The sequence below is a fragment of the Helicoverpa armigera genome, chromosome 5 (genome assembly GCF_030705265.1).
Source record: "Helicoverpa armigera isolate CAAS_96S chromosome 5, ASM3070526v1, whole genome shotgun sequence".
Taxonomy (NCBI): Eukaryota; Metazoa; Arthropoda; class Insecta; order Lepidoptera; family Noctuidae; genus Helicoverpa; species Helicoverpa armigera.
In genome coordinates this window covers 8,178,400-8,204,545 of record NC_087124.1, presented here as the reverse complement: position 1 = coordinate 8,204,545, position 26,146 = coordinate 8,178,400, and the positions used below count along the sequence as shown (strand labels likewise).

Genomic DNA, 26,146 nt, shown 5'->3' with positions numbered 1-26,146 from the left:
GTAATACAAACATATTTAATTTCATTTTTTTTATTGTTATTGACATTTAACTTAAAATAAACTAAATATAACGCATCCCATATCAATTGACAGAGCATAGAAGTAAGCATGCAACATGCAGCAAGCATGGCTTCTGTCACGGCTCCGGCGCTGCGGGGCTCCGGCGGTCCCATGCGAGCTTATCGTCGCAGATGGTTTTCACGCTCACCACCGCAGCTTCGGCTTGCTGGCCGGCAGGGCCGGCCAGCCTCAGCCGCGGCGGCGAGCGCTTCAACTACCTGCGCCTCAGCTCGCAGGCCGCCTCGCCCCTCCGCGCCTACGCGGTTTTGAATTGCACTCTAGGGGTAGGGCAGACAAGACTACGTGGAGTCGGTTTTGCAGCGATTCGTTTTCGTCACTAAGTTCAGTTTTTAATACAATGTTTTGAATCCAAATTAAATTCTACCATAAAAAAAACGAGCCAAGAAAAATGAGATCAAGAAAAACGAGGCCGAGTTAGTAAATTAGATGACAATTGTCCAATTAATAATTTTGTGGCTAGACTTATAATTTCCCATTAAAATAGAACATATAATCATAAAATATGTAGCAAGTAACAGGATTTATTTATTAGAACAACTACCACCCTCGCACCGCATAAAATGTAGCTTTATTATCATATTGCCCAACTATCATGTAGCAATATAATAATGCCCGTGCAATGTGATAAATAATAAAGTTAAGAAAGTCATTAATCACTTGGCCCGATAAAGCTAGACATTATTCATAATGCTCGGGCATTATAAATAATGCCCGAATTAATCACATGGTCCATAACACATACATTTAACACCGATGATATAATTTTAAGACTTTCGCTAATTTACGCAGATACACAAACTGGTATTTAAGCAATCAAAGCCTAATTGCAAAAGCTAATAAAATAATAAAAATGGCTGAAAATAATATAGGACCGTAACCACTGAGATTTAGTCACAAGTAGGTTCACAATCCCTGCTAGACTCTATTCGCAAAAAAAAAATTGAAAACAAGACTGTAGACTTATCCGAACGTATTTAAAACAAATGAATTCGAAAGCCATTCGAAGTGTTGGATGTTCGACCAAAAGGAAAACAATGTTGATTGCAATGGGTTTGTAATCCCCACTGGACCTGCCCAAGTCTGGAGCCTCAGGGCATGCATCCGGGGAGTTTCCCGGATACTGAGCAATCCAAGCAACGGGCAATCCACTTGTGCATTAATTTAGCGAGCACATACAATTAGGTGTCTATTAATATTGAATTTGATGTGCATCCGTAAACTGCACCTTAATAATGTTTAGGTAAAGTTGTTTTTACAATTGTAATTTGCAGGTCAAGTAAGTATCAGTGAAAATATATTGCAATTTCACTTTTTATTTTAAGATAAATGTATCTTGTAGTTTTGCGACGCAGACCAATAATACGAAACTCTTCCTTCATATTTACAGATGTCTCTGAGTAAAGAACATCAGTTGTTGATAACTGTAAATAGGACCTGTATATTTGTGCGGGTTCGTCTGCGTTAGTAGTTACTTTGTGTCGCCCTCACTCAATCGAGAAATAGCCTCTTTTGGGGGCCAAGATTTGTCCGGATGGAGCTTTGACAATGCCACAGATGGATTAATCTTAGAATTGACAAATGCAATCGTATAAACGAAATCATAATGAAGTATTATATTGTCTGTGTTTTTCTTTATTTAACCAGAATGAACCCCGATCCGTATGCCTGAACCAATGTAAAATTAATGGCCATAACGATAACCCATTTTATAAACACAAAAACTATCAAGTATAAATCAAGAAAAATCAATCAATGATAAAAATGCACTTAATTATGATTGAATAATGCTGCCTCAATTTTACATGCCTAATTATATAGACCGTTGCACTCCACATCTAGGTATTCCTGGCCGATAACCACATCACCACAGCTTATTGAAAATTCTGTCTATTCGTTAGTAAGTCTGCGGGTCCCAGTAATTAGGTTAGAGTCCCGCGCGTGAGCGGACTCGCAACGAGCGGGACCCCGCGGCCACACTTTGATTTCACTGGCGGCGTGGCTTGAGCAGCTCGAACAAATTGTCCAAACATTTTGCTACTGGCATCCTATTATTTGCTGTTAAAATTGTTTCGTTAGCTTTAGTGCACCATTTCTGTTTATTTTCGTGTTGAAAAAGCGAGCGGTACGGAATAAACGCACAAGTATGAAATTCAGAAGTTTGTAAAAGATGAATTTTTCTGAACTTCGAATGTCAGGCAACTACACTTATTAGTGTTGTACACGGAATTATTTTACTTCCCGACACAAAATCGATGTATTTATGTAGGTTTCTCGGAGATTCTGAACCTACTTGAGCAAATGGCAATACATAGTACAATGACGAGCAAGCAAATGTATATTTACCAAATACATTGTTATGTTGGTTGGCGGTTTATAGTTCACACAAAACGTCTACAACGATATGAGCCGTACGTTAAGGTTAAGTATCTAAAATGAAGTAATTATGACTCCAGTACTGTATCCAAGCCTCCTTTCAGTCAAAATTAAGTGATGAAACATTTTCAGGGCCGGTGTGAGCGTAAAAGCGTTTACCTGTTTATGTGGAGAGCCCTCACGGGGAGAGGCGGGCTCCTTGAACCAACACGAGTATTTGTGCTCCTTGCCCCTCGTTCCCCTATCATTCATTAGCGTCTACCGCGCTGTTTCAGGCGAGCGATGCATCTTCAAATTCTGATGAAAGGTAATAAGGAGCGGTTTAAGTTAAAGAGTGGAAAACTTATGAAGGAAGTTTTTGATTACATTCTATTATTTTTATTTATTTACACAAACTTATACGCACCATATTTACAAACTCAATACTTATTGACTTCTCACGTTGTCTTATAGCATGCATACTTCGTCTTCTATGCTTTCGCTAGTCAATCCTATCACACCTAGCCATCATTATCAGATGCCAACTTGCTCCAACATTCGACGTCACAGCACCATCAACGGAATTCTAACACGTATCAACTGAAACGTCACTCATAATAAACTCGCGCGCCATAGTCCAGCAATCAAATTAAAATATAATAAAGAGGAAACATTTCCTTGTTTGTTTGTACCCTGAAAGCTCCGAAACTACTGAACCGATTTGAAAAATTCTTGCACTGGTGGAAAGCTGCACTCTTTCCCAAATAACAAATGTTATATTTTATCTCAGCACTCAGTAGTTCTCAAGGGACACGAGTAAAACCGCGGGAATAGCTAGTGAAAAATAAATTCACACACTGCACCTAACTTTAAGCTACGTTCCTAGGCATAAAGCATTTATTTATTCATCGCATGCGGCGTCGGTAATCAGGCAGGTGATTCTCACAAGTCGCCAGCCATCGAATGCGATTTGACTTGCGATTGCGCATTAAATTACAAATAAGACCACGAATGCATCAGACCCACTGTGTAAGTTGGCCGTTACACTTCTGACATTCTTATTCTATGATCGTTTTGCTATTGAATATTTTGCACGGAACAATGTTGAAGTTGGGTACGTTATGACGCCTAGCTATTGTTTCGAACTACGATTTGCATTTGCAGTTATTGCATAAGGCATTGCTTTCCTTGCGGATTTTGATGATATCTTCAAAGTGAAAAAACTGTGCCAAGTTGTAGTTTTAAGTGCTTTGCCAGGAATTTTAATGAAATTATTGAAGATTATATTTCAATACACTTAATAACATCAGGCTGATATTTTAGACAAATCGCAGATAGGTATATGGAGCAGTCAGAAATACCCACACATACCCCTTTTCCTTTCATAACTTTGTTTTGATTATGGACAACAAGCCGGGTTTACAACCTATAAAAAGTATCGTCTATTCTAAATAAACAAATTGACCATTAAATAAAAAACCAAAAGCTACGTTATCAAACAACCCACACCATAAAACACCTTTCCCCCGACAGCCACCATAAAGGGTCGATCGAAAAATGACGTTAATGATAGCATCTATCGCCGCACATCATCAAACGCAAACAATAACCAGACAGTGGACAATACCTACCTACCGACGCAGTAATTACCCATACATACACAAACTACAGCGATTACAAAAGTCAGGCCCGGGCACACGCCGCCACTCCGTTCGTTATTTTCGCTAAATGGGCCCATTTGAAAATTAACTGCACGATTGCTTCCGAATAATGCGCCAGTGTGGAGCGATATATCTCACAACAAGTGCTGCTAAACAAATGAAAGGGATGAAGTGTTTTGAACGAGAGTTTGGTAAGAGCGCTATCTATCGGGTAGTAGCCAAACTAAGACGACAACAAGTAAACTTCCACTACTGTAAGATGAACATTGAACAAAACAAGTACATAATTCCGAAATAAAAATAACGTATTTGTTTCAATTTAATCGAATGTATTAATAAATAATAATCGAAAAAAAGAACCGAGAAGTAAGATAAAAACTCTGACTCGCTCTTAGTATTGCTATTAGACAGCAGATGGCGCTATACGTAAAATATCAAGCTCGCAGATTTTTGGTATTACTTTTATCGAAACGCTTTATTCAGGTACTATTTATGAGAACAATACCCTGTGGTAATAAGCAGATATATTTTATATTTTCTCCTTTTTCGGAAGTTTAAATTATACTTTATACCTACACACAATGTAAAATAAAAAATCACTGTACTACAACGGAATGCGATACCTCCGTTCTGCCATCAGCATCGTTAGCAGAGAGATAAAAACTTAAGCTACCGTACTTTATAACGTGTTAACATGAAAACAAAAACATTTACCAAACAGCAGCTAACTTGAAAAAGGAACAAGCTTCCGACCGGGGCGTGTTGTTGAAAACTGTTGCCATGAAAAATGACCTTTCCGACCGAAGTGAGAATTAAAAAAGTATCTACAATCTTATGTTGAAGTAAAATGACTGCACTATTTTAAAAATACATACACATCGTTTTAAAATTGTACATGCCGAAAATCGCAAATGCATGAAAATAAATCAATATTATAAATAGGTATATGTATTTTGTATAATCAAATCTTACCTGAATTTGTTCTGCAGCTTTTTTCGCCAAGCCAGGATCCAGGATAGTGATGTCAAAGTCACTGGCACACTTCTTCGCAGCCTCACTAAACGCCGCAGCATTGACATAGTACGCAGATCCTTTTTCACTAGTTTCGACCGGAGAATTTGGTGACAATATACCACTATCAGTATCACTAACATTAGCCGATTTTCGCACTAAACCAGAGTTCTCACCACCCGGTGACTTTAGGGGAATCCGAGATTTGTCACCAGTTGGGGACTTCAAAGGAATTCTGGATTGTCTCGACCCGTCCGGAGCGAACCCCGTGTTAGGGTCGAAAATAACGTAATTGTCTTTGTCGCACCTCACTTTGTTATTCACTGTTACTGTGTATTTTTTATTAGGACTAAGGTTTAGGAAGGGATCTTCTGTGTCAATAGGACTCTCGGGTATTATGGACTGTATTTTTGGTGATATCTTTGGTACAGATTTGCCGTCAATAGTCCGCCTTATCACAGTGTCATTAGTAAACTTTAAACGCACATATTCGTTGGATATTGTTCGTCGCACTGGTGATGAGAGCAAGGGCGATGGCTTAGTATCCTGAATATTAGCTTTGTTTTGAAAGAAATTTATCTTTGGTTTTTCCATAGTTCTCACTGGAGTAAAAGGTAATTTTAATTTTGTAGTAACTTTTTTCTTTTGACCTGAGTTTAAATCTATGCTTCCCTTTACAGTGCTTTTATAAACTGGTAACACACTTGCTTTTTCTTGGGGTTTTGACGGTTCTTTGGCTAATTTTGGACTATTCTTACTTATATCAAAACTTTTGTTTAATTTTTTTATTGGTGCGGGAGTTTTAAGTCGTCTATCTTTGATCTTTTTATCGGAGGAAACATTGGCTGAAGCAATATCATGTTTCTCGTTAATAGACAAAGTCTCTTGTTTGATAAAAGTTTTGCTACGATCACGTAAGAGTGATTCATTTTGTACTGTTTCAAACAAATGATCGTTGGGATTGCCTAAGATGCTATCAATAATGATATCTACGTCGCTAGACTCAGAATTGCTTTGAGAAGATCTGTTCTCATTGATTATGCATGATATTCTTTCCTCGACGTCGATGAGCGAATCTGATTTGTCATTATCGTCTATACTCCGCGAAGTTCCGCTCCCGGAGTCTGACGGAGTTTGTACTTCAAAAATTGCATCATGTATAGGCACTGTTTGCTTTCCAGAATTCTCTGGACATGAAGATCTTCTCCTCTTCACGGTTCCCGTATCAGTAGAGGGTAAATCCCAGTCTAATATCTGCACGGCACACTGCGCCCCACCATTTTTAGAACGTCTTGGGCTTGTCATTATAGTAACATCGCATTGTTATAGCACTTTCTACTTTCGATCACTTTTCATGAACTGTAACTGTAATGTTGGAACATCGTAGTGGGCTTGTAATTGTCAATAGAATTCATGTTTAATAGCATGGCATACGAGCACTCGGATCGTTAGTGGAATCAAACACGAACGGGTATCGGGCTCGATTGTTATCTAATTACAAACTTGACGCTGGCGCACATGGGACCGGCCGGTATCTATGTTATTTTCTCTAATGGAACCATTTGTTTTCTGTTCTTTGACATAGAAGGGGGTTTTGATAGTAATGGCATTTATTGTGTAAAACCCAGTTTATCAGTTTACCGTATTCGTGTTGTAAACTGAAAAATAAATCTATTCACTCATCGTGACTCGAAAAAAAAAATCAATTGAACTCAAAATCCGAGCGTGCAGTCTGGAAAGTCTCAACGGCTAGAAAAATGCCTCAATTTAATCAGTAAGTTCAGCAGGTAGACATAAAGTTGTAACAGCACGTTTTATCTCTTAGACAGGAGCGTTTAGGTGTAGGTCGGCGGTCTGTGGCGGAAGGTAGTTTTTATGTCCGTCCGGGCCGACTCGCCTCCTCGCCGTCCGGAGCCGTACGTGCGCCTTGGGAAAAAGTTACGTGGTCTTGTATTATGCAGGCTGGTTGAAATTCAACATTTTTGTTATGTCTACGTCTCTGGAGTCAAGCTTTGTTGTGTTTGCTAGGCGTTTAGCTTTTGTTTATTTAGAAAATGCGAGCATGCTGGGTGAATGAAAATTTGTTTTTTTACTAGACCTAGCTCGAATCTTCAACTGTGCTACGAGTTAGTGTGTCTTCAACATTCCTCACCATGACAAAACTGACTGACATCACACTGAAGGCAGAAAAGTATTGCAGAGCGCAATAAAATGAAAATTTACTTTTCCATCTATACATATAATAAATCTGTAGAAAAGTAATTTTTGTACATTGAAGAAATTGACAAAAAAAATAGCCAGCAAGTTAAAGGATAACTAACAAAACCCATTTCCATCATTTTTGACTGTTTGTCTGTTTATCTGTTTATCTGTTTGTTCGTTCGGGATTCACGTAAAATCTACGAATCCAATGCAGACAATGCTTATATACAAAAATTCTACGTAACTTGGGGTATTACTTAGTTTTTGTTTCATCGAAATCGATTCACTCTATCAAAAGATATGATTAATTTTGTGAATTCAAGATGTAAAATATTACGACACGCAATCTGTTTGTCAAAACTGTACATTTGAATGTTGTACTTATATTAGTTGATCGGTCTATTATTAACCTTTACACAGAAAATCACACCCTCATAAGTAACTTTGGAAGAAAAAAAAATATGAAAATTTTGTTTAGCCAAGGTTAAAGTAGCTCCATCTGTGGTAATCTGTGGTAAATAAAATACATCAAATTTGTCAAAGGAGTGAGGTGGTAAATGACAATAAATTACAATACATTCTTTATAGAGGATTATTATTTCAACAGATGGAGTTGTGTATTTTCCGTAATTCACCATATTTTAACACGTAGTGTAATTTTTCGATAGACATTTCAATAGTGTTTGTCAGTTTGCCGTGCCACATCAAAATCCAATTATAATTATTACCTTGATGAAAGGAAAATTAATAGTTCTCAGCCAAATTTAAAACGGTGCCATCTAAATTATTTTTTGAACATTTGTCAAAAATGATGACTTTAGTGGAACAATTAATTATATATCATTTAAAGTTACAGATGGAGTTTATATCAGGATTTTGTCATAAACATAGTTTAGCTTATCTTCCACTAATGTGGTGGCCTTAAAACAAATTACTTTGAGTGAGTAGTATTAAGTAGACCTTAATTATTTTTTCTGATGCAAAATATGTAAACTTAATCCTAGAAGAAAGGAGGATCTGTCTCTCGCAAGCGCTGCTAAGCGTGAGGTAGGTAGGTAATGTAGGATTCTGTAGCTTTAAAAACAAGCCCAGATACAAAGTGCAGATAAGAAATGGGAGCTTTCTCGATTTAATACCATACACACGTAAAATGCTTTATGCGTCTGAAAACGTACAAATTGCGCGTCGCATACCAGAGACATGCTTACTTTCAACTTCTGATCGCAAATACACTGGTCACGATTACGAACAGTCTCAGTAAGACCCGAGCCAAGTCTAAAAAAATACCTTTTATATAAAAATACGTTTGACGTCATTCAATCACAAAGACAGAAATTTTCTCTGTTGCAAATCCTATCCACCTATATTTATATCCTAATCCAGCATGCATTGCAGGTGTGCATTGCACAAAAACCAATGGTATCCTATTCGAGAAGTCAAAAGAGTCGACCTGCCAACGTCAGCTTCTGCGCTAAGCAAGTGTTCTTAATAGTACCATCAGAATTACATTCATCGTTGAATGAGGTGAATAAATTTTCAGAAACCACAATAACAGTAGGAGCCAAAGCATATGATCGCTTCATAGAGCTCTGATTGGCCCCAGGTGACCAAGTCAGGTCTGATTTGTTCGTTCATCAGATCTTTGAAAGTGTGTCGGTGGATACTTACTGTCGTCCTGTGTGACACAAAATATGGTATATAAACGTCCTCCGCAAGAGCGAAATTTTTCCCAGTGTGCGGTAGTGACGCACAGTATACAACACTTATGTTTCTTTCGATTTGCTGGCTCCACCAAGAAATGACAAATTGCAAGCGTACATTTTGAAAATCTTGGCAAAACTGCAGGTTTCAAGTACGAACACATGAAGTGGATTCTCACAGATACGTACATTTTGCCTATTCGTGAACTAATGCAAACATTTCGGTGGAGTCCCGGCTTAGGCCTCCCCCACATTAGGCGTGCGCGATCCTCGGGCGTGTGAGTAGCGCGGGTGCCGCGCGTGCGTCGCGAGCGCGTTGCGTGAGCGTCGCGTTTTGCTGCCCTGCGGCATTTGCAGCGCGCTCGCGGCACGCGCGCTCTCCTTGACGTTTAACTGCTAAGGCGTTAAGCGGGCGGCGGGGATAGCGGGCGAAGGGGTAAGAACGCAACTCGAGCGCCGCGTGCTCGCCGCGAGCGCGTCGCTTGCACTCTTCACACACGCCGCAGGGCAGCAAAACGCGACGTTCATGCAGCGTGCTCGCGACGCCCGCGCTACTCACACGCCCGATGATCGCGCACGCCTAATGTGGGGTCAGCCTTACCATAGTGAGTAAGTGCACAGAAAATCCCCGTCATACAAGTGTTGCTCCCCAGTAGTGAAACTATCCTACCCTATGCGCCTGCTGATGATGATGACTCATTTTATCATCCATCCAGCTATTCCCCAACTATGTTGGTGTTGGCTTCCAGTCACCGAATCTGTTTGAGTACCAATATTTTGCTTGGAGCGACTACCTATCTACCTATCTTCAATCCAGTCACAAGCCGATATCCATGGTAAGACTGACAGACTTTCTGGCTTCCTTATTAGTCGCAGCAGCTGCAGAAAATGTACAAATGACAGCTTTGTCAGACTTAAAGCATATAGACATAGATTATAACTGTTTCCTGTGAAAATTACTTACGCATCATACGTAATAATTTTCCAAATTGGCTGACTAGATCCAGAGATATTCACAACGTCACAAACTTTACTTCTTTTGTTTAGATAAATGGTCACATCCACAACACAACCTTGATCAATGAATCTATGCGACTGCTAAGTGCTAATCCTAATTATACTGTCACGTGAAAGAATGCACCTACGGGATAAGTAGTATTTTGACTATTCTATATTGCCCACGCAGACGAAGTTGCGGGCAACAGCTAGTAATTTACTATAATAACTGCCAGAACTACAAATAAAATTGTACCACGACAGCGGTAATTATCTTTTCTGGAGCCTCAGTGCAGAACTAACAATAAAGTGAAACGGAATGAACTTACGAAGTTAGCGGGATTCTGACAAATTGCCCCCAAGTGTCCCCGCACTAACCTAATTATCCGATAAGTTAAAGCAATAAATAACGAAGGGCGCGGACTTTACTTGCACCGAAACTACAGCAGTTCCGCGAGGCTAGTTAAGACGGGCACACATTAGTGAGCTCAGTGAGAAACTAGCTTTGGAAACGACCTCTGGACCATTTTCGCAAACATTCCATGCCTTAGTAGTATTCGGCAACATTAAAATTAAGGACTTTTATGTCCAGAATGAAAGGAAACGCGATCTCAGACGTCATAAGTTACCTTTCTGGACATTTATTGTGGGTGCTTTATTATTTGGTTGGACAAGGTAAAGCTCGTAACCAACATGCAGGCTTTGGTTGGCGGCCGCAACTGTAGTGGTCTTAACCGCAATCGGCTTGATTTGTGTTATAGCTTGTTAATGTATATGTTTGTGTGCCTGGCTTTAGGCATGCCCACTGTACATGGTTGTTACTGGTCGAGTTTGTGGTCGCTGGGACGTTTGCACCGCATAGTCTAGTTGCATAAGCAAGAGTTTTACCAAGTTCAAGTCAAGGACAGGGAGTAGAATGCGTTTCAACATAAATAGTATAAGAGTATAAAAGTTTATTTATCGTGTGAACAAAATAATACAACTTTAATTATGTAAGTAAACGCTAGGTTCCTTACATAAAAGACCAAAGTAAACAAACGGTAACAGCAGAGATCTCAACAGGATAAATGGCAAAACGTTTTTCAAAGGCCCAGGACCACATAATACATCAGCTGCCTGCATAAACAACTGCCTTCATCAATATATCTGTAACAGTAGGGATTGTCTTCCTAAAGTAACTTTATCGGCCAATGTCCGACGTTCCGAAGCCATGAAATTTATTTGAACAACATATCCCCCTGTATCCGACGCAAACTTTCTAATTTGTTGGTCCGCTGCAGCCAGGGCTGCTAGGATTCATTCCGCAGACGAAAACTAATTGATAACTTTAGGGTGTTTATAGAACTTATTGGTTTATTGAGAATGGAATTACGGTTGGTAGTGTTTGTAGTGTTTTGTTTTACGTTGATGTGTTAGTGTTTTATTGTCTGCTATTATAATTAGTACTAAGCTAAAATGTATAAGGTTTTACCTATCACCCGATAAACAAAATGTTATTATTTCGTAAGTTTGTTTACTATTATAGGAGTTCTCAAGCAAGAGAGCTCACAAGAGAGAGAGAGGAGCTAAATGGATTCGCGCTTGCTTTTAAAAGACTGCTTTTGATACAATCTACAAAAATCAATACGCGTATTCTAAGCAAATGTACACAAACTCTTAACATACTAATGTGCTATCATTATCGCCCTCCCCTTTTCCCTTCTATTCATAACTTTGCAGCGAAGTGTTTACGATGTCCATATTTTTGTACTTAATTTTGCAGGTTGGCAGCCCTCAGTACCTACCTAAGTTCCAGTTACCGTGAGCGTACGTGCCCTTGCTTTCGACTAAAGTTTACAGTTCAAGTTGGAAGTCACATGCCTTATGAACTGAGAAGTCTGTTTGTGACTCTGAAGACGTGATTAGATACGGTGTTGGAGACTGCAGACACCCAGTGTCATTGATCTTAGTCACCGCTGTTGTAGGGGTTGCGGAACGAGTCTATTTTTAAGTTTCGTAAATGAGCTCCTATTATTTTTTACCTAAATATTTTTCTGATAAAATAAAAGAGACCAATAATCTATTTATGAAATTGAGCAATAAAAGCAAAAAGTCCACATCGGCTGTTTGCAGGTTCATTTCTTGTAACCAGTGCCAAATTAAAACATTATTAAGTTAATTAGTCTAATAAAGACTTCAAAGCTTTGAATATATTAATTAAAGCAATTACTCCGAAACACCTGGAACGTACAAATTATCTACATTTGCAGAAAATCACAACAGGAATAACAAAAACACGCCAATTTTAGGGAAAAACAGACCATCTAATTTACGGAACCCATAAAACGAGGCTAACGTATACTGTTTCAAATATTTCTTATCGTCGCGTTCCCGTTCCCCCGTGAGCAAAAACAGCAACTTTAACTGCGAGACGGGCTCCATCCCGTTCGTCTTAAGTGATTTACAGGCGCACTGCGACCTGCCTTCGAGGGGGACGCCTTACCGGGTTACTAGACTTATCGCCAAATGTAACCACCCGTCCCTTTTCTTAATACAAACCCAGAGAAGGACAGAATATTTTAAGCTAGCAATAGAAATTTGAACGGTGTACGCCCCAACAATATCCGCCTAAATGGGTCAGGAAGGCGAAGTTTACGTCGCATTTCAGCATTAGGGAAACCGAAATGCAATAAAATCCGAGCCATAGACGCGGAATTAGAAAATTATACTGAAATTTTGAGCCTCGACCTCCAAATGTTCGGGGTCGTGAACTTTAAGGCTATGATTAGATATATTAAATTATTTTCGCGAAGACTCATGCTCTTTATATGGAGATTAAAGCCACTGTATGCATTACTCATAAACTCATGGTTTTATAATTTGCTTTACGACGCTGACGAAATTGGCTTCACTTTATCGTGGCCATACACAAAAGGAGATGAAAAACTCTTGGCCTCCTAGAGACTACATGATTATTTTAATATTATTGTCGACCTTTCCATTTTCAAATGATAACCCAATCCCAAAAACATAACGAACAACTTAATTACTTAACTGACCTATTCTAAAGAGCGGTCACTATTACAAACATGGGATTAAACCAAGCAAACTAATATAAAGGCCGAAACAAACTGTCCTGTGCCCTTTGGAACAATAAACATAACGAATAAAACCGAATACGCCGTGTACTGGGGTTGCATCGTACACAATTTAGCGTGGCATTAACACAGCAATATTTTGTCGGAAAGAAATATTATTTGCATTTGTAATGGTAGGGTGGCCCTGTTGGGACGGGGGTGCATTCCTGCACTGCACTGCACTTGTCTTCGCTTACGCACACATATGCGACATGTGTTTGTTTGCACGTGAGTGTAAAGGTCGCACCTAAGCTGTGGAACTTTCGCCTTCCTTGAGAATAGGTGCAAAAATATTTACCTTCAACAAACACGACATTCCCATATTTTACATTATGTAGATTTTATCAACGAGATTTTTATGTACATCTAAGAATTTGAACATCTTCTTGCAATTTAGGCAAAGCTAAATCACTAAGAAATCTCGTGAATCTACAAAGAATATTTAATCACTTCAATTAAATCTTTTAATCCTCTACATTAGGAGCGCTCGAATCTGCAAACGCATTAGACTGTAAAAAGGGTGTGTGTCAAACAGCAATAGTTGCACACACACATTCGCACACAAATGCATTTGTAGCAATGCAGGGGAATTTTCGATTAAATATTTAGATTAGATTTTTCGTGATCCATTTATCATGGTTTAATTGTGTTGGGGCGATGGCTCTTACTCTGATGAAAGCGGTCATAGTGATTCTCAAGATTTGTTTTGTAATCCTTGGATATGATAATGTAATAAGAAAACGGAGGACCTCTCGCTCCCTTTGGACGTCTTTGAATTGTATTAGGTAATTTTGTATTAGCATTATTCCGTACATTCTCTCTTTTATATTCAGTAGTACTGAGAATAATAGCTATTATCCTCGTAGACAAAGCTCAGAATGGTAATATTGGTCTTTATTCAATATGGAAAAGAAACATAGCATCCCTTTATTACTTACGCGCTATTTTTATAGCTTGTTATTTTAGGGGTAGACTATGTTCAACATACAAAGACAACATACATTAGAAACATTACTTGTTAGACTAAGTACAATTTATTGTAATTCCCAGAAAAAGGGAAACCCCCATCTTATCATTTGAAACATAATTAACAAATTAATATTAGTAAGCAGTCCAGACAATTCGCAATATACATGAATTATGAAATAGATGCAACTCGCTGGATGTCCCATGTGGACGTGAAAGCATGTACGCATAATTGTGTCCGAGTATTTACCGGACAGACCTGCGGGCGTCCGGGCCGTGTCCGAGTGTATGTAGCTGCGTACAGACACACAGATGTTCACATTCAGTCATTTGGACGATGGAAGCATTCATTATTGATTTATTGGTTGACAATTTTGGTATCATATAGGTTATTAATTTCAATTTTAATGACAATGTTATCTCATTTTTTAACTTCTTACGGGTTTGCCAATAAAAATATATAGATAGAAAATTCGCTTCTATAATAGCTCATTATTGAGCTTGCGTCTAAGCTTCTATGTTACTCTTTTTATAGAGAATATACCTCATTTTACACTGCAGATTGAAGAAAACCACTTTGGATTTTTTACGAACACACATTCGAATTCGCCACATACCTAACCCAATTTTAAAATTATAAACCGGTTCGATAACATATTTTGGTAGCCCAAAAACAAAACAATAACGCTAAACGTCAATTTTCATTTAACATCCATTCCGATCCTGCCAATCACACGGAACGTATTTGGCTGTATAATTATGGCCTTTGCCAAAGCACGGAACACGTTCCATTACAAAGGGATCACCATTGCAAGAGCTCGGAACGACCATAAAAACCGTATTTTCCTTATTATGTGCTCTCCTAATATGTTTTAGCTTGTTTACGTGTGTTTTTGTAACAATGTTTTTTACTTAGCCTTTCGTGTTTGATCGTGAAATATTGTACTTTTCTCTGTTTTATAAAATTACGACTTTTTAGGATTTAAACCGCTGGAGGTGTTTTTGTTCGGTTTAATGTAAAGTTATAGAGGGTTGTCATGAAAGGAGTAATGGACTAAGAAACTCACATTTAATTTAATTGAAAGTGAAACACGACTTTCTTATCATTCAATCTCACGAGAACAATAATTTTAAATAAGGTTCCATGATTTATTTTGGCATTTAATAAACTAAATTCTAAACTTATCCAGAAAATATTTAGATATTCAAATACCTGCTAAAACTTAGCCCATGTTTCTTCAACTTTCATCGTAAGGTGAGTTAGCCAAAAAACATGAGCATGAGCCAAGGTAAGTTATTCCAAAGTATGCTCAAAGTCCTCAGTTCATAAGTCGCTGGGAGTGCGAGCGTGCGAGTGTACGAGCGTGCCAGCGTGCCGGCTCCTCTGTCGACCCGGGATCCCTCCTAAACCTCTTTCCTATTTATATGCAGATTCCATGACCGACCATAAGTTATCCGAACACCGGATCATACCCTTAATGATACTCGGATAAATGGAAATGGTACTTCGTTGGGGTGAATTTTTACACATTTGGAACTTTGTCATAATAAATGCGTCAAGAGTCAACGGCTTGGAATTAATTAATGCGGGGCGACATCTTGTTTTATTATTGAAATGTGGAGGGATTAGTTGGATTAATATCGTTAGTGGTAGTATGTAGGTAGCTGAAGCGAATGTGGTGCACCCTGTGTGCATTTTATTGCGTGCGTGTATCAATATTATGAGTATGTCATAGTGTAAGATCTATATCGCCCATGTTACGTTGTTCGACAAATGACAGTCGTTTTGGATGACAGATGGACAGAAACTCTGAAACGTCTTTTTTCAAATGTGTATTCAATACAGTTGTGTATTTTTCTTTTGTAACACGCCAACATAATACACCCAAACTAGGAGTTATGCCCGATTCGTCATTTTAGTGATTTGGCATCCATAAAAAACGTGTCCCAGTTGGTCATTCAATAAAATATTTTATTTTGCTTAGTCCCAATTGGTCATCCGTACTTTATTTTGTAAAAAGTACTGTCAACAAGATAAGCTTTACAATATTGTAATATGTTTTTTTTTATTTATTTTGGTTATGTTTTTTCCGAATATGGCAAGACGCTATTAATAAAATCGCGATTTCAACGGCGTCACACACCGCACGGCCAAAACCAAAATACCAGGATCGCATAAATCAGATGAGTAATATACCAATCAACGAGTGTCCATGGAACTGCCCACCGTGTACTAGGACCGCATAACTTACAGGAGTATAGCAGTCAAGAGTGTCAGGATTTTACGTTTTTTTCCTAATTGTAGATAAACATACCAATTTACACCATCATTCATCATTTTTATGTATACAATCTCTTTGCTAGTTATGGGCCCCTGGTACTTTTGTTACCGGCACAAATAGTATCGAGTCACATTTTCGGGATTATAAAATGCCCATGTTGTCTTCACCTGTGTTTTAATGTAAATTTTATTATATTTATATGAGAGCTATACCTTTACCTCCATCGAAGTTTTTCATTTAAAATTTCTTCTAACACTTTTATTTCTGACGGTACTCTAATACGTGAAATTTTGTGCGGGTGACGAATCGGAACTCAAAATTTAAATATTAAATTATTTATTTTGCTCGAATGACCAATTGGGATTTGGTGTATGGAAAAAATAGTTGGTGACCAATCGGCACTAATGACAAATTGGGAATAACTCCAAACTAGTGATTTATTTTACTTGAATCTTATATTGTTCCAGTTCTACACGGCTTGGATACAAAAAAAATAAATGAGCAACGAAAACCTCAGTTTAGGAACCTCCCGTTCTTTGAATAGAATTTCGCAAATATTTACACACACCCTAAGTATAAGAAGTTTTACAATCTCGTTGGTTTTTGTAGATATCGTAAAAGTTATAGGGAAAACTTGATATGTATAAATATCTACGCAATAGGTCTGTATCAGTTACGTAGGTACTGTAAGTCTTCAGGAATAAAATAAAAATCTAATAAGATTTCATGTTTTTCTGAATAACAATTTATTTCCTACTCGAATTAAGACACATACTGCAATTAAAACTTCGATTTCAGGAGTCTTGTCCTCCTTTTTTCAAGGAAGCAACTCTTTCACCATCTTCCAACCAAATTACGTGTCAAAAACATGACTGATAATATTTTCATCACATGATTTCACTCTTAAAAGTGATGTACACCACGTCACGGTTCCAATTTCATTAAAAATAAGTTGCTTCGTAACTCACACTTAAATCGATTTAACGGATAATTATAAAATCTTACATGGAAAATTGTGGTTGAAAATTGCTTACTGAGTAAGCAGTATTCTGATTAAATTAAACGATATTAAGAAGGGGAGAAGCGTTTGAGGGAAAATAATGAAAATATTGCCCCGGGTAATCGGCGTGCTTCGATTATAAGATCGTCATGGTTTATGCGCTTCTGTCTACTTTATTATCTTCGTGAAACAATACAATCTCCTCTCTTTAAATTAAGAAAAACATAGAGATTTTAACGGGTAAGTACTTAATAGAAAACTAATTTAAGATATAATATTATAAAATTCCTTGATAAAGTGGTTACACTTTGAATAAAAATTAAATTATAAATTTAAAAAAACCCCCGACCCAAAAAAGTACGCAATAATTATGACAAAAGGTTAAAAACGCTAAACCCTATAAAAAGCAAAAAATAACTTTTAACACTACGTAAACTAAATTTTGTCGTGTCGGGGGACCGCTCTAATTCATTACTTTAGATACGTATTTTTTTTTAAACGAATGTTGTAATTAGGTAGGTATCATTTGATTTATGTAAGTATTTATGAAGGTAAAAAGCGGTCCCCCGACACGTCAAAATTTAGTTTACGTAGTGTTAAAAGTTATTTTTGCTTTTATAGGGTTTAGCGTTTTAACCTTTGTCATAATTATTGCGTTTTTGGGTCGGGGTTTTAAATTTATAATTTAATTTTATTTCATGCTTTTTAAAGGAGCTCCTTAATTTTTCCTTCTTTCATTTAATTTATTTTATCTTAAGATGGGGTCTCTAGGTCTCGGCCAAAGGAAGCTGTTTAACAATCCTCATGACAAACTGGCTCTGGGAGAATTGCACAGATTGAGAAACAATAAAGATTAACCTTTGGACATTCTAGATTTTCAGCAAAAATATAAATCGGTTTATCCGTTTCATTCCGGAATTCCAGGGTTTCATCCGTCACATCCCATTTCCAGCATCAGATTCTCGTCAATCAGGAACATGAAGAGAACTCGTCAAAACAAATTCAACGAGCCCAAACTCGATGGGTTTACTAAAAGGCAGTTCAGGGTTACGTCTCCTACCTTCGTGCCCTAACAGCAGACCAGCTCAGTGGTTCCAAAAGACATTAGTGTTTCAAATTTCAGATCCCACATATACTTGCAAGTAAACTGAGCGTGTAACTTTCCTATCACATCTAGCAAACGAGCTGATGACCTTGAAGACCTGAACCGATTTCCACCAAATATAGCTAAGAACACTCCCGACTGACATACCTTTTAAACAAAAAAAACCGCATTACAATCGGATCATCCGTTTGGGAGCTACGATGCCACATACACACACACACACACACACACACACACACACACACAGACACGTCAAACTTATAACACCCCGTCGTTTTTGCGTCGGGGGTTAAAAATGAGCCAATTTCTCTCCGAACAATTCTCAATTATCTACTGTAGCCAATTAATACGACCGTGCCAAATATCAATAAACTGACACTCAGACAGGTAATTGGTAAACTTGTCGTCCGATCCCGACGAAACACTTTTTTTTTTATTAGAGCGCCAATTAATTATCCACAGAAAAAAAAACAAACGATATTAAATTAATCAGTGTCTGCCGATGTCAGTGACGTTGATATGCGACTATGTAGTGCAAGTAACTTAGTAGTACATAACTAAGCAATATGCAAATTCTGGCGCGGGTCATCAATCCTGGCCGTCGGACACAAGATAAATAGTGGCCCTGACACTTGCACATTGCAGCAGCCTTGTCGAACGGGGAGCGTTTACATTTTTAACTGCGTGTACCGAAATTGTGACGTCATTTGTCACGTTCGGTGGTTCAATGGGCGCGTTTGTTTTTTGTTTCGAATGGAATTGAGGAAATACTGGTTAGTACATATTTCACCGCCTCGTTGGTCACCGAACCGACAGTTTTAATGTTCATCTATTTTTCTTCTTACATTCTAGTGTAGGCATGGCAGGCGTGTAAAATAAAAGAGCAAGTTTGTTCTCCTCAAGTTCTCTAGTGAAGCAAGCTGAAGCTAGTACGTTACTTAAGTAACAAAAAGGACTAGAAACTTTTCAACCCTTAGAACGGAGTGTGAAGTCACAAGTTCACATCGCCCGTTTAGTGGATGGGCACACTTTATCCGCAGCTGCAGTAGAGGGTTACGGATGCAAAATATTGCTTATCTCAATAAAATGTTGCTTCACTCCCTTACGTAAATAACGTCTCACTGCTTGCACTTTAGATTTATGCCAGTGCAGTCACTTTGCAAGTGATAAAGACTGCAACAAAGTCAATAAGATGTACAATGGTAAAGAATAAAAGAAATGCTGCTCTGAAAACAGTTACATGAAGTTATCTTGTGTTTCCTTTTACCTTAACTCTTAACTATCTTTCGTGTTGATTCCTCTCGTAAATATAAACGTAGCATTTTTCTGAAAAGAGAAATTATAATGTGTTCGCAGTTTGCCTCATAAACTTAACTTCTATAGATATAATAACTACAAAATCTCAGACTAACCAGTCTCACTAATTAATACCCGTTGTCCTTCAACTCAATTTCCAGGGCATTAAGTTAATTTAATACCCCAATTATTGGGTGAAATTTCGGGCATCCGTGAAAGGTCAAACAAGGGGCAGGTATCGGTAAGCCTGGCTGTAACTCAACAGGTATTACCGTGATCCTGAATGACCGGTGTCCGGCCGCGAATTAACATGGCCTCCGGACGGACGATACGATTTATGACCCCGTTAATGACCCCACGCTATGATAACTGCTTATTTATGAACTGATACCGACGCGAGATTATGGTAGGGTAAGGGTAGTTTCGAATTAAGCTTTGTTTACACGTGATAGGAATATCAAAAATTTAATTTTATTTCCGCGTTAATTTGTTGGGGAAAACTGAATAATCAACTTTTAATAACATCTACTTTTTAGTTTACCTGCTACCTAACTCAAAATTGGAAATATTTCTAAAGCTCATACAAATTATACTCTTCAATCAACTTACCTATCATCAGTACTTTTTTAAATCACATTCAAAGACGAACTCATCATTACCCTTAACGACATTTCTCCCCATCTTTTCTACTAGAACCATCGTATCATTACCAACTATACAACCCTATTAACTCTTTATTTATTTAACGTGTAACAAGTATTGCTCGAGGCGGAAACCTGAAACTTATCTGTGAAGACGTTATCGTGAGTTCCGACGTAGTAACGCCTTTCATGTTCCGAATCAATTATGTTACAACACTGCGGATTAGTGGTGTAACTATGAAGTAATTATACTGGGTTGCATAAACATTCTTATGGTAAATATCAGGTAATTGTAGGTTTGGGGTTCCTTGAGTTATAGACAGAAATATAGGAACGAAAAACGTACGAATGCAGACAGTAAAAGGTACCAACTAAACTTCTTTATAGCGGCTTGCTACGATTAGAGAGAATGAAGGAAAACTTCGAGTAACTACTAGTCTAGTAGTTACTTACAAATCTAGTAGTACTAGATTTGTAAGTAACTACTAAACCCATCCATATCATCATTTAGTCCAAAAAATATATAGCTGTAGGTAAAACCAAATTGAAAAAGTAGGTGCTATATAGGTACATATGTACTACGTAACTACTTAAGTAGTAGTACAAATACGGAACTTACACATCATTGAAATTCCGTACATATAAATACCCTCACAATTACATGCAAACAATTTAAATAGCCCAATTAAAGATTTTTATGCGTACAAATAGAGAATATTTCCAAGAATTTCGCATTATAAGTGCACGAAAGCGAGCAATGGCTGTAAGTGGAATTTTTTCAGCGTATTCCACTTTACTTCGGAAAATGCAAGTTTTCCTTCAAGTAGCTCAATTAGAGATTACCTGGCGCTGCTCCGGGTATTAACTACCTTTATGAGATGCTTAACAAGTTGGTTTACGGAGTACCTCTTTAGCTTTAAATCAAGTTTGAAGCAATTAGTGCGGTAGACAAGACCACCTTATTAGGTACAGACATAATCTAACCAAATATAAACTTGTTTAAGAAATATCCTATCCTGGTTAACTGTTACCAAGTTACGTCCGTTCCCAATATTCTACCTATCTATTGAATTGCTTACTGAAAATAGAATTTGACATAAACCACATACAGGGTGGCCCCAGTTTCAAATTACTACCAATAGTAAGAAAGCCACATATAAATAGAATATTGGCAACGCAGTTAGTGACTAATCGTGCTATCCTCTAAAGTGTGTTGTCTAAGATAGTAACACATGCACATTACTCGCTCCTCCATTCATGACACGCATTATAACCGAAGACGTGCGTGAGCTACACCAATTAAAGGCGCTCGTAATTAAAACAGGATATATTTACGACCGTTGAGACAACATGGCGCCGGGGTGAACAGCGAACGATAATTTACGATCGTCCTTGATTTCAACCCCCAACTTCTGCAGTTTTAGGGTACAAACTATTTGACCGAGTTTTGTAAATTTATGTGTAGGTACCTACGTAACGTGTCTAATAAAAGGCCTTTCGCACATTAACGGAGTGTATCTCGCTTTCGTGATAGTTTTAGTTGTCCCTTATGTGTGATAAAGGATTATGCAAACGGGTTTGTGGGTATCGTCGGGTCAAGCCGGCCATAGCTGACTCAAATGGCTCTCTGTTGCAATGCTCAGATGAAAAATGCTACGGGATTGCTGTAGGCAGTAAAACCACAGATTATATAATAGTTTTCCTGAAGAAACTTTTCGAGAGTCTAGCTATTATAGAGTAGGTATGTAGGTATTCTGATTTCACTAAGAAAGATGAATAAGAATTATTCTGTGATAATATTAATAAATCTTAAGCATGTTCAAATACAACCAGGTAAAATTGTCAATTTAGGAAAACTTTTCCTAACATAAATCCTGCTCGTTTGCTTCCGAATACTGACAAATACGACTTCTAACTTATTTACTCACTTTCAAAACAAATTCCAAATCGTAACGACTCACGAAACAGGTGGACAATATGAAACATTAAGTAAACGACCAGCCAGTAACATCAGACACGATAAACAGTCGTTGAGACTATCGATTTATCATCAGAAACTCGACCCGTTAATTTTTAACGAGCTCGTCCCAACTCCCTAATTCACTGCGATTATATCGACATTATTAAATCGATTACCATTTGTCATCGGAATGCATCGAGCACGCTTCTCGATACAAACCGAATCTTAATTCGGCGTTCTTTTTTTAAGTATTTTCGTTTCTCGGTCAAATGAAGAGTTTAGATTAAAGGTAAGTGAATTAACCATGCTATTATTATTCAAGAGGTAACCGCGATGGAGTTGGAGTAGCCAAATTACTTAAGTTTTAATTTAATATCAAACCTGAGATGAAAATTTGATAAATTGCAAGCTTTTGTTGTGTTAAGACTGCAAAATTCGCTGACAGTTTCTGTGTATTTATTTGTTATTTTTTTTTCATCCTTTAAATATAAAACACATGCTAAGTGTTTATAATAACAATATTCGAAGCTTATTAAAAATCCATCTTAAATAAATTAAAGACCACTAATCCAGAATTTATCGAATCGCCTGATCCAGATTTAACCACTTCAATCCGACCTAGATGCAGATTTAGATTAAACTGTGGCTCCATCCAAAATAAGTTATATCAATAAAGTCGTGCCAACTGTTAATTAAAACTTTTAAGCCAAGATTAAAATAAAAGCTTCAAGCTACATTTTAGTTCAAGTCTTAAAATGAAGTCATATTTTTCACGAAAAAGGCAAAACAACCCTTTGGCTTACAAAAATAACGAAGGCAAGCAAAAGAAAGTGTATTTCTTAATTGTCACAAAAATATCATATACCATTTTAATGGTATTTGCGTGTACGAGTTAGCATTATGTGCCTTTGACAGTGTTACGTAATGCGAAGGACGGCGACTGTGGAGCTAGGCCTGCGCCTGCTGTGCTCCTCAATAAATAACACCAAAGGGTTCAACGTCTAATGCTATTTGCTCACGCGACGACAACTTGACACAACTTTCTGCAGCGGATGATCTACAGTCCTGTTTGAAGTATTCTTTTACATATTTCGATTGGTTCGTGAGAAAGTTACTTTTTATGCTAGTTTTTATTTAATATATAAAGCGATCAAAAAATTGTGAGCAAATATTTTTCAAAACATAAAATATTAGTAAATAATGTAGCGTTCATTCCGCGAGACATATTTTTCCTAACATTTTATGTCAGGGTTTTCCGCAAAGTAACGCCTGATTCTATATTTTATCTTTTCTTACGCATATCAAGACCATATTTACAGGAAACGCAGAAATCCTTATAAAATTTTCTAGAACCACTTACTTTGAATGGACGTACATACCTAATAGAATAAGAACTTCAATCTTAAAAGAAACTGTCGCTTATTTCACGGTTCACTCTACAGCAACACATGTATAGTAAAGATATGATTTATGATCATAACACAAGGATTTATCAAAGTCAGACAAAGCATGGGGGCCATCTTTCCTTATTCAGTTTCCCTATTGTGTTTGTAGTTCAAAATAATTCGCCATATTAATAGGTTATCTATTTTTGGCTCAACATATTCCTTTACCTTGTTATTACTGGATCTAATTAGTAGTTGGTGTAGCAGGTAATTTTATTTCAATTAATTTTATGTATGTATTATATGTATATAGTTATCTGTTTGTTACAAGCAACAGTAGAACCAGAACAAAACATTACATCATACATCATGTATTACATGAATACATACATGGACAGTCGAGGAAAGATATTTTCTTATTATTTTAGGTATGATAAAATGTAAAAAAGTACAGTACAGTCTGGCAAATCTAACAAGTCTAGCAAACACAAAGGATATAAATTACTAAGCCACTTAAAGCTCCCAATGGAAAATTGCTGCCTTTGAATCTAGCCAAAAAGACATAAAGTAGGCATCATTACCATTCTCAAACGATTGCCAAGAAAAACAACAATGGCCGATGTACTGGCGGAGGATCGAGGAAGGCTGAATCGTTTGGTACGCTTGTCAGGTGCAATAGCAATTTCACCCGGCTCGGCCTACAGCCAGACAGCCCTGTTTGAGAAACGGTTAGCTGAAACCTTTACTTTTATTGCTTTCTCTCCTGAAACGGCCCTTTTCTATCTTCGGGTAATGTGTTTTTCACGTTTATTGGACATTTTTATTGATTACGTAACGTATAATGTGGGTATTGGTGTTGAGTTCTCGTTTTAGGGTACTAGAATCTAGGTGATAGTTTTTAATGTGAATGGCCTTTTAAGAAAATTAAATACATAAACTTTATATTTACTCCTTCAAGAAGTTGTGTATTTAAAGCTGAACTTTGAGTTACATATTATCCTCCGGGGTATATAGCAGTTAACTAGAGAAGCATGTACTGCACTAAAAGCGAAGTACAGAATAGTGATGGTACTTGCTCGTACCGACACGGCGAGGTGACAATATTCGCTATTAGTTTGAAATATCGATTTAATGGATATCGCCGAAACGTTCCCAGCTCCTGGAACCGTATTGTGCAGACACCCATGCACGATATCATATGAATATTTATTTACTTGATATAGTTATTTTGCGTAATCGCTACAGTGCATCGTTTTCGCCTCGGGACGAGTTTATTGCGCTCGTCGCCGACTGCATACAAAATTTTGCCAATACCTGAGTTTATCATAATGCGCGTAGCTACTGGCTCAACTGGGATTGTGAGATTTATCATAAATATGTTTGTTTGAAACGATTTTTAAAAACATATTTCAAAGTTGTGATACAATGTATATATAAAGTATAAAGTTTGGCTGCGATAACCGATCGAGCGTCTTTTTTTCTACAGCATTAGAAACAAAACACGATCGTATAATTTTTCCCATCATCCCTTCCGAAAACATTGCTCATGCAGTTACATAGCAAAAGTCGCAGCTAAGTACGGGAGATTGCGCGGGGGAGAAATAAACTGCGCGGACAATTTGTTTAATCAAAAACAAATGTAGATGGTGTAGGCCTGCGGAACCCCCGGCGTCGGGCTCAGTAACACGACACTCTTTTGTTTTTGTTTTGACATCTGCCGCAGCGAAGCAGATTTGTCATTTCAGATAAATTAGGATAAAAAATGTATTTAATGATTTACTCTTATTCCGACTTTTCTTCCCTCTTTCTTTAAAGTGAAGGTCATTTTCCGAAAGATTTTTCTAGTAAAGTGCCTTATTAAAAGATGTCACCAGATTGTAATACAACAATAACAATATTGAACGCTTTCAATTTATTAATAAACACTAGATACCTATGTTTTAAAACTATTTTAAATCTATTTCCTTCCAGGTATGCAAAAATCTTACGTTTCAGACATTTTCATAAAATATGTTACAGAAGTTGTAACTTTGATCTGAAATGCAAACTTAGTTCGCCGCAATCGCAAGACCTGACTCAGGTAATCGCATTTGCCAACCTTTCAGATAGTCAGTTTGATAGAGTATAAACTTAAAATATTCTTTGAGAAGTAGATAACTTAAAATCTACGCTCCACATTTTTTTCAATGATTTACTACGCTAAAGTGACATTTAAATGCACTAAATACGAAAGCTAACAATGTGATAAAACTGTATAAACAAGCCATTAAAGTAAATATGTATTATTTTACAAAACCGTCATTATTACTCAAAAACCCAATCATACAAACATCCGAATTCAGTCTTTAAAAATTCATACAGTCAGTTAAAAAACCGTGTCATTTCCTTAAAA

At 37.4% G+C, this 26,146-nt stretch overlaps 1 protein-coding gene across 9 annotated transcripts in view; it reads right to left on the bottom strand.

Annotated features, from left to right (window-relative positions):
• The window catches only part of Sick (sickie), a 185,294-nt gene that overhangs the window by 138,332 nt on the left and 20,816 nt on the right, over positions 1-26,146 (bottom strand). For 8 of the 9 annotated variants that reach the window (XM_064034565.1, XM_064034566.1, XM_064034568.1 and 5 more), the window contains exon 2: positions 5,067-6,470. The exons of the other annotated variant lie outside the window; for it this stretch is intronic. In XM_064034565.1, the coding sequence (XP_063890635.1) occupies positions 5,067-6,410 (1,344 nt within the window). In that variant the 5' untranslated portion in view covers positions 6,411-6,470. The remainder of the gene's footprint in view (positions 1-5,066; positions 6,471-26,146) is intronic. 9 annotated transcript variants of the gene reach the window in all.